Source organism: Triticum dicoccoides, chromosome 7B, assembly GCF_002162155.2.
Source record: "Triticum dicoccoides isolate Atlit2015 ecotype Zavitan chromosome 7B, WEW_v2.0, whole genome shotgun sequence".
NCBI lineage: Eukaryota > Viridiplantae > Streptophyta > Magnoliopsida > Poales > Poaceae > Triticum > Triticum dicoccoides.
Window position 1 is genome coordinate 123,146,981 of NC_041393.1, and position 14,694 is coordinate 123,161,674.

At 41.1% G+C, this 14,694-nt stretch overlaps 2 protein-coding genes across 2 annotated transcripts in view; both read right to left on the reverse strand.

Moving 5' to 3' along the window:
* Window positions 1–1,126: 1,126 nt before the first annotated feature.
* LOC119335799 (putative F-box/LRR-repeat protein 23) lies at window positions 1,127–6,551 on the reverse strand. Its single transcript, XM_037607878.1, has 3 exons — window positions 6,169–6,551; window positions 5,482–6,017; window positions 1,127–1,380 (listed from the first exon to the last, which is right to left on the reverse strand). The coding sequence occupies exons 1-2, from the start codon at window positions 6,549–6,551 to the stop codon at window positions 5,516–5,518; spliced, it is 885 nt and encodes a 294-aa protein (XP_037463775.1). The 3' UTR covers window positions 1,127–1,380; window positions 5,482–5,515.
* Window positions 6,552–11,683: 5,132 nt separating this feature from the next.
* Window positions 11,684–14,694, reverse strand: part of LOC119341464 (putative F-box/LRR-repeat protein 23) — a 6,295-nt gene continuing 3,284 nt past the window's right edge. Inside the window, exon 2 of the mRNA XM_037613334.1 lies at window positions 11,684–12,319. Coding sequence (XP_037469231.1) covers window positions 11,791–12,319 — 529 coding nt within the window. The 3' untranslated portion in view covers window positions 11,684–11,790. The remainder of the gene's footprint in view (window positions 12,320–14,694) is intronic.

Genomic DNA, 14,694 nt, shown 5'->3' on the forward strand with positions numbered 1-14,694 from the left:
TATCACTAAGGGACCCATCAATGGAGACGAAGCTTCTGGACAAGGTGGCGAGGCGTGGCGACGTCGATGGCTTCAACGGCGCCATGAGCATGCTCTCGTGTGCCTTCAGACATCCCTCATTTGGGTGGATCTAGGGTTCCTGGTGAACCCTGCCATGTGGGAGAGGAAAGAAGGGATGGGGATTATATTGAGTGGTCGGGGCACCAGGAGGGGAAGATAAGGGTGAGGCGAGCACGACTATCCTCGGGTGCGCACATGGATGCGCTGGTGTGAGCAGAGACCGAAGGTAGGAGAAAGGTGGGTGCAGGCACGTTGTTCACAATCGTTGACTTGTGGGGTTGGCTAAGCCACGTGGGCTACTCGGGGAGATGGTAGGTGGGTTTCTAGGTGCAAAATGATTCGCGCACGAGTTAGGTGGGCTTCGGTGCCGGCGTCTCTCTCTCTCTCTCTCTCTCTCTCTCTCTCTCTCTCTCTCTCTCTACCTCCATTTATTTCTTATTCTCTTTTTCCTTTAGGCAGAACCTGGATAGAAAGAAAGAGGGGAGTTAGAAGGGGAATTTACTTAGAGGACATTTTTCTGGACTCAAAAAATTATGAGGGATTTAATAAAAACGGCTTTGGGGATTTTTAGAGAAGTTTAAATTCAAATAAGTTAGATTTATTTCAAACTATTAGAATTTTGAAACCCATTCAAATGAACGCCAAATGGGGTGGAAATTATGATGGACCTACACCTTTAATGTGATTTATGGGAAAACATTTGAGCATTTAATATGGAAGCAAAAAAATTGAACTCAATTTAGGAATTTGAAAGGAAGAAATCTGCAGTTGCTTCAGGAATTTGTGAAGCTTTGAATTGACTTGGTGAAAGTGGTCAAGACTTTAGGTTTTTGGATGAATTGACAAGTCAATTTCTATAGATTATAAATATTATTTGGCTCCCCTGTGTCGTATCAATAAATTGGGTTTGTGATACTTTCGATAAAAAGCTGTTGTGATCCCCTACACTTATGAGTTATCAAAAATCAAATGTGACGGCATTCAAAAAATTATCATATATCAAATTCACTTCATCAAATGAGCTAGGTATCTCTGATGACCAAACTTATTTTAGAAGTAAAGGATGTAGAAATTCTGTTAGATAGATATCACCATATAAGTTCATACATTCTCATATTGGAACTATTTATTAGCGCCACATACAATTCCAGGAGCTAGATGAGGATTCCTGGCTAGCGTGTAGCGGCCGGTGTCTGGAAATTGGTCATCGTTGTGTGCGGTTTCCAACAAGTGGGTTCCGTCGGGTTCAGCGGTGTGGACCGATGCTGCTTGTAGAAATATTTCCAGGAGAAAATCGGCGATATGGAACACCATATGGACCTGGCAACGGGGGGCATCATGTCAATACATTCATGGAAAATTAGAAGGCATAAAATTAGGCAATACTTTTTAATTTTATTACTTTATTTTTAGGCTTGTAAATGATGTAAAGTAGAGGAAATTCTACCTGATGGGTGTAATTAGTGTAAAAGGTGTCAAATGGGGGGGGGGGGCGTAAAATTGAAATGGAAGTCTGTGACTACCGTCAGTAAGTTTTTTTAGAAAAGAAGGATTACCCCCGGCCTCTGCATCTTGGCGATGCATGCAATCATTTTATTAATTATTCCCAGAGACCTTACAAAGCATTACATGAGTGAGCCTGAAGCCACCATCTAGGCGACACCTATCGCTACTCCTATCCCCTTGATGCGGGGGTGCCGAATGTCCGAGCCTAATACCAAACAGACATCACACCAAAACCTAACATCTAATGCCGGATGCCCCATCCCAGCCACATGCCGGGAATGGGTCACACACCAGTCTGGCGCACTCACCGAGGCTACCGCCGTCGTCATCCACCTAACCATCTTCAGAGCAGGTACTGACGCAAAGACTTTGCCAGGTTAGCTCTCGACGCCACCATGGCGCCAGACAGCGCCACCGCCCTGCGCAAGGCCATCACGCCACGTCCAGCGCCGAGACCCTGCTGCTCCATGCCGTCGAGATCCGCCGTCGTCAATGCGAGAGAAGGCACGCCACACCACCTCACGCCTCTTCCATCCGGCGCCGCTCCATAAATGATGCCCCCAAGAGGGAACACGGCACCACATCGACGCCATCATCCAATCCAGTGATCTTAGGATTTCTCCTGGAGCGGCACGAGCATGTTGACCATAGTTGCTTGACGATGCCTTCATCAAGGTAACGACGTAGACGCCGCCATCGTCCGCCATGATCGGAGTCGGCTCGGTTTTCACCGGCGACTATGTCTCCCCAACTCGCCGTCGGTGCTAATAGTGGGATCCAATATCCGTCACTACCGCCAACCGCCTTCGGTGGAGAAGGCAACCACCACCACCCTGCCCGGGCCAAGAGACCCAGACGTCCTCGTGCCGCGAAGATTACCCATTGAGGATCTCCTCTTGCCGTTGTCGAGACGAGGCGCAGCCGCAGTGGATCTCGATCTAAACCCCTCAGGCCCAGATCAGATCTCATCGCAGCCAAAATCTCATCTGCCAACGGCCGCTGGCGATCTCCTGGCCACCGCTAACCCGCTGCGCACTGCTGTTTGAGGAGGAGGGAGATGAACACCGCTGCCCCCACGCGTTACCGCCAGCCGAGGACTGCACCGCCGCTGCCGCCTCACCACAGGGGCTTCGCCCCGTGGCGTCCTCAGCGACGGCGGCGGTAGTGGGAGGCGATGAAGGGGGAGGGCTGATGGCGGTATGGACGGGGACTCCCCGGGGCGGCGCGGCGCCGCCGCCTCGGGAGAGAGAGGTCGGCCAAGCCGAAGTCTGAACTCACTACCGTCAGTAAGTGTGGCATGTGTGGCCTATAGGATCGATTCAGACCACCACGTATAAGAAAGAAAAAGTAAGAAGAGAGATGAGGCCCACCGGCAACACCAAAAATAAAGCCGGCCGGGAATAAGATGATATGACATATAGATTGATGGCAAAGGCTTGGTACGTGAGGATGGGTTCCATGCGTTCTGCGGGTGCCCATTGGCTCGCGAACTATGGCAATGCCATGGCCTTGGATTGGCCAATCCCGGAGGTGGATACTATATGCAACAATGGTCCGGAGTGGCTACTCTCCCTCCTTGAGCCGCTGACAGAAACAGCGCGTATGGTTGTCCTTATGACCATGTGGAGAGCTTGGTATGTGCGGAATGAGATCACATATGATAAGGCGCCTTCCCCAACAGAAGCATCTCGCCGTTTCCTCCATGGGTACATCACCTCTCTGCTTTGTATCCATCAACACCCTCATGGCGACTTGGAGAAAGGGAAAATGGTGGTGCATGATAGCCTCCTGGTTATACACACAAGGGAAGTGCCCAAGCCGGAGTTGCATTGGACCCCTCCTCTACCGGGGTGGGCTAAGCTCAATACAGATGGCAGCCATGTCCCTCCAACCGGAGAGGCAGGGGGTGGTATGAGTCTTCGTGATGATAGAGGCAACATCATCTATAGTGCTTGTAGACAGCTCCTTACATGTGATAATGGCCTTGAGGCAGAGCTGGCTGCGTGCAGAGAGGGCCTGGAGCTTGCGCTTTACCGTACGAACCTGTCCATTATGGTTGAGCTCGACTGTGCAGAAGCGGTGTCTATGCTGCTAGAACGTACTGGAGATAGATCGCAGTACCGTGTGCTCATCGCGGAGATTCGAAGACTAGCACAAGATGCTCGTAGGAAGATTTCTTTTACTCTCATTAGTCGCTCGCAGAATAAGGTTAGTCATGCGCTTGCCGCATATGGACGTGCTACACCCCGCACTGCAGTATGGATGTGCTCGGGGCTGGACTTTGTTGTAAACCTTTCGAAGGCTGATATGCCTCCTTGAGTAATGAAATCTCCCTTTACCCCGAAAAAAACGAAGACTTGGGGAATCTAAACTTCAAGGTACTTATCGTTCAATGATCCAACGTTGAAGGATTGTTGGAGATCTATACAACCTTTTGCATGTATAATGGTTGATATATGGTAAAAAAATAGCAATATAATGGAATACGCATGGTGCATGTCAAACGTTTGTCATACGTTGTGAGGAAACAAGAAGAGAGGGTTGATAAGGACGATACATACATGCTTTATATTCTCTCTCCAAACAAAATGCAAACATTTTATTTCTAGGTGATATTTTAAATCTTTAATAGCTTCTACACCGAATATCCGTCTTTGTTTGTTTACATGTATTCGAATTCCTGGCTACAAGACATTAAAATAAGATAAATCTCATATACGTTTAAAATCTATTAGTTTTCATTATTTCAATCACATTTTAGTTAATTTAATATATTCTTTTAAAACAATTTACATCGTTGTTTTGATAATATAATTTCCTGAAATATATTTAAAAATATATTTGAAATAGCTGTTAATAAAATGTATATGTTGAAATATAAAAAAGATCTCTAAAATGTGTCACTCAAATTGAGTATCTAAAACTGAAACAAATTCCATATTCTCTGTTTTTCATTTTGTGATATGTGAAATGTGTAAAATGGATTTGATCACTGTTACATGTGAAAGGTTGTTCTTATTGTCACTGAAATATGTGTGTTATTAAATTAAAATAAGTGGAAGTGTAGTGAGATCGACATATCTTAATTTGTACTGAAATTCCATTGAAATTGAACCTGAAATTCTAGTGACATCTTCTAATTACTGTTAGTGGAACTGCAAGACGCAAAATATTGTGATTATTGAAATATGTCATTTCGGTGATGATATATGGAATTGATGTGGTTGGGTTACTGAAATGGATTTATCGTTTTAGTAATATGATATGTGGAATGGATCCCGTTGAGATGTGTCAGTTACTGTGTTATATAAAATGGGTTTGCTATTATTTCAATAATATATATAAAAAGTGAAATTTATAAAATGGATTGTTACTGAAATATGATGATATATGTACTGATGGATCATATCACTTGTGAAATTCATTTCGATTTCAGTAATCAGATCACTTGTGAAATTTATTTCAATTTCAATAACTAGATCAATTATTTTTATTGCTTGTGATATTGACAAATATTGTGATTTTAGCTATGCAATTTAAATATAAATATGATCTAGTAGCGAGATAGAAGTTTGAATATAGATTTTATTTTTGTTATTTCAATTTTGAAAGCACAAAAATTAAATATGTTTCAAATATATTTAATATAGTCTTGTTTGAAAGGCCTTGTCATGAGAATTTCAATATAAATGAAATTCTAGTTTAAAAGATATGAAGCATCTAAACAATCACTAAGAAAGAAAATGCTAGCACGTTGTGTCGTTCTCTCTGCTAGAAAAGGTGGTGGGACCCATTGAGGTAACTTAAAATTGCTATACTGGTAAGAGGAGGAAATACATGGAATATTTCATGCATGTGAGTCCAAAATGCACGAATACTGAAGCGAATTCGAGGTGGATGTTTGCCTGTACGTACCTTGAATGCTAGTAAGGACTCCGACAACCGTCAATTAATTCAATTGATGTAGACCTGCATGGTTTGGAGTCGTATAGTAATTAAATGAGAGGTCATAATCATCCATGGAGTCTTCAGGATGCCTCAGAGTCTTGATCCGAGAACACTTTGCTTGCATGTCACCGTTCATGCAAACATGGTAACAATGGCGGATGTCGAGAGACTCTAGGTGCGGGCAACCATCAAGGATGGCTTTCAAACCATTGTTGGTGAGCGAATTAGCAGTGAGCTGCAACGAGCGCAGCTCTGGCATCTTGGCGATCGCCATGGCTGCGCTATCATCTTGGTATTCACTGTAGAAGAATATTTGGCTCAGTCTAAAGCGCTTCAGGAGGGGACATGCAGCTCCTACAGCTTCAAGTGTGTCAGGAAATTTATGCAGACAGTTTGACAATTCCAACTCCTCAAGCATGGGAAACTTTGTGATCAACGGCTTCAAGGCCATGTCTACGATATCACGGCAATAGATGAGTCGAAGGCTCTTTAATGATGGCGCCCTGCTCAGTAAAGAAAGTTGGATATAAATTAGACAGTAATTTTTGATTTTCCTTGTAAAAATAGGATAATCAAGTGAGAAATTGAAACATGACAGTAAACTAGTACTATTTTGTGTGTACAAAATAGGATAAACAAGCAAGAAATCCTCACCCGTCGGCAAGGAGGGAGAGAATCCTTTCTGTGACGTAGCCCTCTGCCCAGAAGGCCTCGCACCGACCCACACTACGCCTCATGGCAGCTCTCACCATCTCAAGGTATTCCGAGTGGTTGAAGGCGTAGCAGTGGAAGCGCATATCGACGCGGCGCCACAAGTCCAGCTCGTCCACAGAAGCCCTGCGCCATGGGCTGCACACAATGTCGGGCCCCGTGAGGATGTCGACGTGGTCCAGCCGGCTGAACACGTCCAGCAACACATCCCGCGGCAGCGCCGCCCAGTCCCTCGCCTCCCGCACCACCACCTCCTTATCCTTTCCGTTGTGCAGCAGTCGGACAGGCTCCTCGAGGAGGCAGGATGCGGAGGGTGCTGCGGCCATGGCATGCAAAGGAAGTGCAGTTCTCGTTTATACACGAGAGAGATAAACCACAGTTCCGGCCTCTCTAATCCTATATATGCCAAACAGAGACATTGGAATTGAAGGTCGCTACCATCGTCGGCGTTACGTTTCTCTCCAGCTATTTCGTATATCCTGCTCAGAAAGTGACGTTCATTAGTTATTATCTCATTCTTGTTCGCTAAAGAAGCAATCCATTCTTGTAGCCAGCTGACCAACGTCGTTGTATCCAAGGCGCGCGTGAGCGCACCTACAGGCCGGCTGATCAAGCCATCAAGATTACTTCAACTAAAATCAAGTTTTGTAGCCAATCTTTTATGGTTGTCACTTTTTTTACGAAAAAGAGGAACAACCTTTTTCTTTGCAAGGAAAACTTTCAATCTATTTATCAGCTGTCAAGGTAGTAGGAAGAACACGAGAAATAAAAAAATACATCCAAATCCATACACCACCTAGCGACGACTACAAGCACTGGAGCAAGCCGAAGTCTCGCCGCCGTCATCGCTCCTCACTCATCACAGTCGGGCAAACCTTATTGTATAAACTCGGGAAGTCGTTGTGCTAAGTCCTCATCGGACAAGCGCACTAGGACAACAATCGTCGTTGATGAAGAGATACGTAGATCAGAAGGATCCAACTTGTAGACACATGAACACAGACGAACGAAGAACAGATCCATTAGGATCCATCGAAGACAAACACCGACCGAATCCCGAGGGATCCGCTGGAGAAAAACCTCCACACGCCCTCCGACGATGCTAGAAACACCACCGGGACGGAAAATAGGCGGGGACGACCTTATTCCATCTTCAAAGAGTCGATGCCGCCTCGCCTCTGAGCAGAACACAAACCCTAACAAAACTTAAAAATCTATCTAAACACAGGGGATATGGTGACTGGAGCCCAAACAGAAAGAAGGCCAACCTTGGCCTAAACTAAATCATAGTAGAACTTTCATGGATTGATAGATATATACTCCCTCCGTTCGGAATTACTTGTCGGAGAAATGGATGTATCTAGACGTATTTTAGTTCTAGATACATCCATTTCCGAGACAAGTAATTCCGAACGGAGGGAGTAACTTTTAACATATATTACATCGATCTTTGACTGCCAACACTCCTGTCATGCACCACCACTTATAGGGATGATAATTTCATTATCAATCTAAATTTGATCTGGTATGGATACTACTATATAAATCAATAGATCACATCTTATAAGGTCAAAATTACATGTCATATCTTTTTTTTTTGCGTGAGAAAATCGAGGACACAACACGCCATACGTACCTGAAAACAGGGGGGCACCAGTCATAATGTTCACAAAAAGTTAATATGGAGAATCGGGCGATACTTTTGCTAAATGAGCTTAAATGGAGGAAATTTTATTAAATAGGGTAATTAGTGTCGAAACATCAAATTATATCAGTGGGTAATAACTGGAATTCGCTATAAGTGGAGACTCAATTTAGACCACCAGGTAAGGAAAAAAACATAAGAGGAGAGATGAGGCCCACTAGAAATACCAATTATAGGAAACTTGATCGGAAGTAAGATGCATAACAAATTGATTGGCAATGGGAACCCTTGGGGAGTTTAGCAAAATCATTAATTAAGGAGTATTTCTTGCGGAGATCACTCCAACTCCCCCAGGTTGCGACAAGTGGCGCGCTGCATGTGCGCCACTTGTCACAACCTGGGAGTTTTCCCTTTTTCGGTAGATTCGTTTATTCAAAATGTTTTATCTCTTAAACCGTGCGTCCAAATATTGAACCGCTTTCGCCATTGGATTCCCCGCGTCGAGATCTTCAAAACTAGATCCCATGTTGATAAGTTTTGACGAACTCTTTTTTTCACGAAAAAACCGATGAAAAAAACCGACGAAAAAACTGAAACGGGAACACGGGTTTTTTTCCCTTTCCGAAAGAGGCACGCCCGTGCCTCTGACGAAATCACAACCGTGCCTTTCACTAAAGAAAAAAAGACAGAAAACACGTTTTTTTTCTTTTCCGAAAGAGCACGCCCGTGCCTCTCGCGAAAGCACAACCGTGCCTCTCACTAAAGAAAAAAAGACAGAAAACGCATTTTTTTCCTTTCTGAAAGAGGCACGCCCGTGCCTCTCGCGAAAGCACAACCGTGCCTCTGGCGGAAGCAAAACCGCGCCTCTTGTGAAAGAAAAAAAAACAAAAAACGCGTTCTTTTTCCTTTCCGAAAGAGGCACGCCCGTGCCTCTCGCGAAAGCACAAACGTGCCTCTCGCGGAAGCAAAACCGTGCCTCTCGCGAAAGAAAAAAACAGAAAACACATTTTTTTCGTTTCCAAGAGGCATGGCCATGCCTCTCGTGAAAAAATGCATTTTTTTACGCAAAAAAAAAGAAAATTTGAATTTTTTTTTTGTCAAAAAGCTAGGGAAGACCGGTAAAAAACCAAAACGTAAAAAAACCCCGGAAAAAACCTTTTAAAAAGCCGAAAACTCGTGCGTAAAAATAAAAAAAATAAAATCCGAAAGAAGCGTCCAGAGCGCAACACGTGGCGAATGGCTGTGAGCACGTCAAGTGGCCTGATCGTTGCGAGGCTCCCGAAGCAGCGCTCGTTAATTAGTTGCTCCTGGAGTTTAGCCAATAGCAAAATCTTTAATATCACTAGGCACCTTAGGATTGGGGGCCTCTCCTTCAGTTGAGGGCTTTGATTTTGGATTGGAGGCCCATTTTTTACTTGGGGTGGGCCTCAATTTTGATCGAGACGTGGCGCTGGAATAATTTTGGATTGGTACAAAGTTTGAAATTTGAGGTGAATGTTACAAAACTTCATCGGAGATAGTACATTTTTTGAACAACATTTGATTTTTTTCCTCTTTTTTCACAAATATTAGGATATCATGCCAAGTTTAGTACTTCTTTAGCTTCATTTAGATATATCTTCATTTTTTTCCTAAAAACATAGAAAAACTCTCATTTGATCTACCATAGCTCCGAGTTGAATATTTCAACCATTTGCACCACATGATCTCAAATTGTTTATATTTCCTTGAATCTATTTACTACATTTTTTAAATTAAAAATGAGACCAATTTTAATAATTGTGCACAAAATCATGTAATATATAATAGCATTAAGACCATCAGAAAATTGGTGGAACTTATATACAATATTACTAAAAAATAAGGCTCCCGTGAATTATTAGATTTAATAAAGGTGTTTTGCATTTTTAGAAGAAAAGCCCAGTATTAGAAACTTGGGTCCTCCTATCCACATGAGTTCAATACCATCAACTACATCTGACTTAGCCCATGTCACATCAATGTAATATGGGCCCTTATGCCTTATTAAGCCCATATGTCATTCACGTACTCGCCTCCTCCAATTCCCCTCCTTCTCTTCTTGCGTTGTTCCCCTCCTTCTCTCTTGCATTGTTCCTCTCCTCAAAATCCCACGCATTTATTAACAAACGCAAATTCTCCACTTTGTCACTGTTTCTGCATTTTTTACCAAAGATCAAACTTTGTAACGAATTCCAAAACAAAATGGGTAAATGCCCGCTTATTTTGCCTAGTAGATTTGAACTTTTGGCAGATTTTATTTTGTGTTGTGTCATTATCCATATATGAACTAGCTTTGAGTGCTAATTCACTTGACATCACTTTATTGGTCTGAGGGGGCAAAGGCGGCGATCAATATTGACCGGGCAAGTGATGTGATACAGTAAGTTGTTCAGAAAAATACGATGCATTAATAATACGCTAAAGAGTAACATGGATCATTGAGAAAGGATTCCAACTTGTTTCATTACATACGTAACTAAAGGGTTTCCATACTAAACTAACCACTAATGAGATTCCTAAATTACATAATAATGGAATCCCCTACTAAACTAAACTAATCTTGTTTTCTGAATTTATCTTATATATTTGAATTCCTAGTGACAAGACACTAGAATAAATCAATCTTGGATATGTTTTAAAATCTATGAATTTTTATTACTAATTGAAATCAATGCCTTGGAAATATAATTTACCGGAATATTTTTTTAAATGTCTGAAATAGTTTTTTTATTAAAGATGTACTCCCTTCGTCCCAAAATAAATGTCTCAACCTTAGTAGAACTTTGTACTAAAGTTAGTACAAAGTTGAGACACTTATTTTGGGACGAGGGAGTATATGTTAGTGAATATTTTAAATCTCTAAAATATGTCACTTAGTAACATAATAAATAAAATGGATTATATTGAAGTGCTTCAAGTATAGGGTTATACGAAATGGTTTCTTATCATTTCAATAATTTATTGTAGTAAAGTTTTATGAAATGATTTGTTAGTGATATTGAAAATGTATGGATAGACCATATCGCTTGTGAAATTGATTTGATTTTCAGTAGTAGGTCGCTTGTGATTTGTGATATTGATATTAAAAAATACCTTTTATTATTTGGGATCTTGATTTTTCTATTTTTGATATTGATAAATATTGAGATAGTTGGTTGTGTTATTGAAACATATGATCTAGTAGTGAGTTAGAATTTGGCATATATTAGATGTAAAATTTCAGTTATTTCAATTGATGTTTGAAACTGCAAAAAATAAATGAGTTTCAAATATATCCAATATTAGTTTTTTTTTTGAAAGGCCATGTCCTGAGAATTTCAAAAATATTTAAAAAATTGAAAAACAAAATCCTACTTTAAACTATGTGAAGCATCTAAAATATCACCAAGAAATAGAATGCAAGATTTTTTTAGGGTGGGGGGGAGGGGATAGAAAATGATAGTCATCCAACACGTTATGTCCTCTTCGCCAAAAATGTTGGTGTGGCCTTTTGAGTTTACATTTCTTTTAGAAGCACCGGTAACTTTTTTAGTACATGCAACCTGTAATTACAGGTACATTGTTTTGGATCCATGATCCAAGAAATTACAAAGTAACTCCTACATCTAGGAGGTACAACAAAATTTCTTGGAGACGTCTTCTTGGTGGTATCAAACTTTGTAAGAGGAAAAACTAGCAAGACTTCTGTAAAGAGACTACATTCGGGTCGGAACAACGACACTGTCACCCATTTACCTACACGAACTTGATTACCACTAAAACTTTAAGAATTAACTTCAAATTGATGTACAGATGAGAGGCACAAGGGATACAACAAATACAAATGGACTGCAAGTCACAGTTACACGAATCTCAAAGAAAATGTAGGGTGGATGTTCTACCGGTACATACCATGAACACTAGTAAGGACTTTGACAACCCATAGAGTATTCGATTGGTTCAGTAGACCAGCATGGTCTCGGAATTGTATAATTAAACGACATGTCATAATCATCCATGGAGTCTTCAGGATGCCTCAGAGTCTTGATCCTAGCACACTTTGCTTGCATTTCATCATCCATGCAAACATGGTAACAAGACCGGATATCGAGAGACTCAAGGAGCGGGCAACCATTAAGGATGAGTTCCAAACCACTGTTGGTGAGCGAATTAGCAGTGAGCTGCAATGACCGCAACTCCGGCATCTTAGCGATCGCCATGGCTGCGCTGTCATCTACGCATTCACTGTAGAAGGACCTTTGGCTCAATCGAAAGCGCTTCAGTAGAGGACAAGCATCCCCTACGACTTCGAGTGTTTCTGGGAAGCGGTGCATACAATTCGAGAGCTCTAACTCCTCAAGCATGCGGAACTTTGTGATCACTAGCTTGAAGGCCAAGTCCACAATGTCATGGCACTCAATGAGTCGAAGGCTCTTCAATGATGGCGCCCTGCGAAGTAGAGAGAAACCAACTATAAATTAAAACTTGACAGTAAATTAGAAGAGTCATTTGGGACAAGATTGGAAAAAGCTAGGAAACGAGAGTTTGAGGAAAGTAAAGATGTTGAGATGCTTAGAAGATGTGAAAGGCATGGAAGACCATAATGTTGAAGCCACGGCTAGGGAGAGAGCTGCTAGCAAGGATGAATATGCTGAGTCCATCATTCATATTGTTATTAATACACACAGAAATAAATTGCTGGAAATAGCTTCTGGAGTAGGTGTGGATCTGGGGACACAAATTGATATGATTGATTATAATATCAATCTCATTAAAAAATAGAACATGTTAGAATTGACTTGTGATTGAGTAATAGTTCTAAATAAAAACCCCGTCATGTTGAAGAGGAGGTCCGTGTAATTGAAACAAAGAACATGATATTAAAGAATTCTTAGAATAGGAAGAACATTTTGATAGAGAGGGTGAGGAAGATAAGGCTTGGCGACAAGCTAAACATCTTTTCTCACATAATAAAAGGAAGAGTAAAAGCAGAACCTGATTCTGGAGGAAAATCTACCATTGGTATTAATTCTTTGGGGGGGGATTTAAAAGGAGGTTTCTGAGGGAAATGGTGATGGATATGAAAGCCGACTTTCTGGGTTTACAGAAAACCATGAGACAAAGTTTTACTGGAAATGATTTGCAAGCAATTTGTGCTTGCACGGATTTTCATTGGGACTTTGTACTTGCCAGGGGGAAATCAGGGGGCTTTTGTTGGGGGTTAATTATAGTACTCTAGATGTGATCTCTAAAGACGAGGGGAAATATTATATCAAAATGACTCCGCAGGATGTTAAAATCAGGTTTATATGGGACCTGGTGTTGATATATGCACAACCTGAGAGAAAAGCTAGGTTTTCAGCTGAACTCTCTAGTGTATTACATGCTTGTATAAATCTCATCCTCATTGGAGGGGATTTTAATATAATTAGGAAAGCTTTAGATAAAAACAGGCCCGAAACTACTGGACATTGGAGTTTCATTTTGAATGTTATCATAGAACAGGCTGGCTTGAGAGAACTTGATTTACATGGTAGAAAATATACCTGGGGTAATAACCTACCTAACCCTACTTTGAAAATTAGACATGATTTTATATTGTGTTGATTGGGAGAAAAATTACCCTATGACTGAAGTGACAGCTCTAGATAGGGAGAAATCTGACCACACTCCCCTGTTTATGGATACCGAGGATTTGCCTAAAACTAATCCAATATTCAGGTTTGAAAATTCCTAGTTTCTAAGGGATGGGTTGGACAAAATTGTAATAGACACTTGGAATTATCCTAATATAGTGGGGTCTAGTATTGAAAGATGGCAGAAAAATGAGGAATTTGAGACCTAAACTAAAAGGGTGGAGTAGAAATATGAATGCCTGGTACACAGAGCTGCAAAAATATTCAAAGATAATTGGATGATATTGATAAAAGATGTGAGGTTCATGGATTAACTGTTGCTGACAGGCAGGAACAAATGGAGCTAGAGCTCAACTAGATAGGCTTTTGAAATAGGAGGAGGCAAAATGGAAACAAAGAGCAAAAAATGATGAACTGCTAGAAGGAGACAACAATACCAAAGTCTTTCATGCTAAAGCTAATGGCAGAAGGAGGAAACATAAAATCAATAGTTTGGATCAGGATGAAGGAAAGATAGAGGGGGAGAAAAACATTATGGATATATCACAAATTATTATAAAAACTTATTTGGACATCCAGAAAGATGAAACACTGCTCTGGGCACTAATAATGTTGCCAATATACCCCGAGGGGCTGGAGATAGGTTGGCTGCTAAGTTCACAATGGAGTAAATAAAAACTGCTATTTTTGATATGGCACATAACAAGTCTCCATGCCCTGATGGTTTCACTGCTGAATTTTATCAGCATTTCTGGGATCTCGTTAAAAATGATATTAAATATCTCTTTGATGATTTCCATAGTGGTAACATGGATATATCTAGATTAAACTATGACATTATCACACTATTCCCTAAGATTAAAGAGGCTAATCAGATTAAAAGTTCAGACCAATATGTCTACTAAAAGTTATATTCAAGATCTTTACTAAGGTGTTAATGAACAGATTAAATGGAGTTTCTAATGAAGTCATATCCCCTATACAAATTGCATTTGTTAAGGGGAGATGCATTATGGAAGGGGTTCTCATTTTGCATGAGGCTTTGAATAGTATCAATAGAAAAAAAACAGAGTGTTCTGCTCTTTAAGGTAGATTTCGAAAAAACATATGATAAAGTGAAGTGGTCTTTTGTTCCACAAATGTTAAAAACAAAAGGATTCCCAGGTAAGTGAATTGAGTGGATAATGC

Excerpts from the sequence above, each read along its gene's own strand:
- LOC119335799 (XM_037607878.1), bottom strand. The coding sequence starts at position 6,551 with ATGGCCGCAGCACCCTCCGCATCCTGCCTCCTCGAGGAGCCTGTCCGA. Across the intron at positions 6,018-6,168 it reads CTCTCCCTCCTTGCCGACGG|GGCGCCATCATTAAAGAGCC; the intron begins GTGAGGATTTCT and ends TTTACTGAGCAG.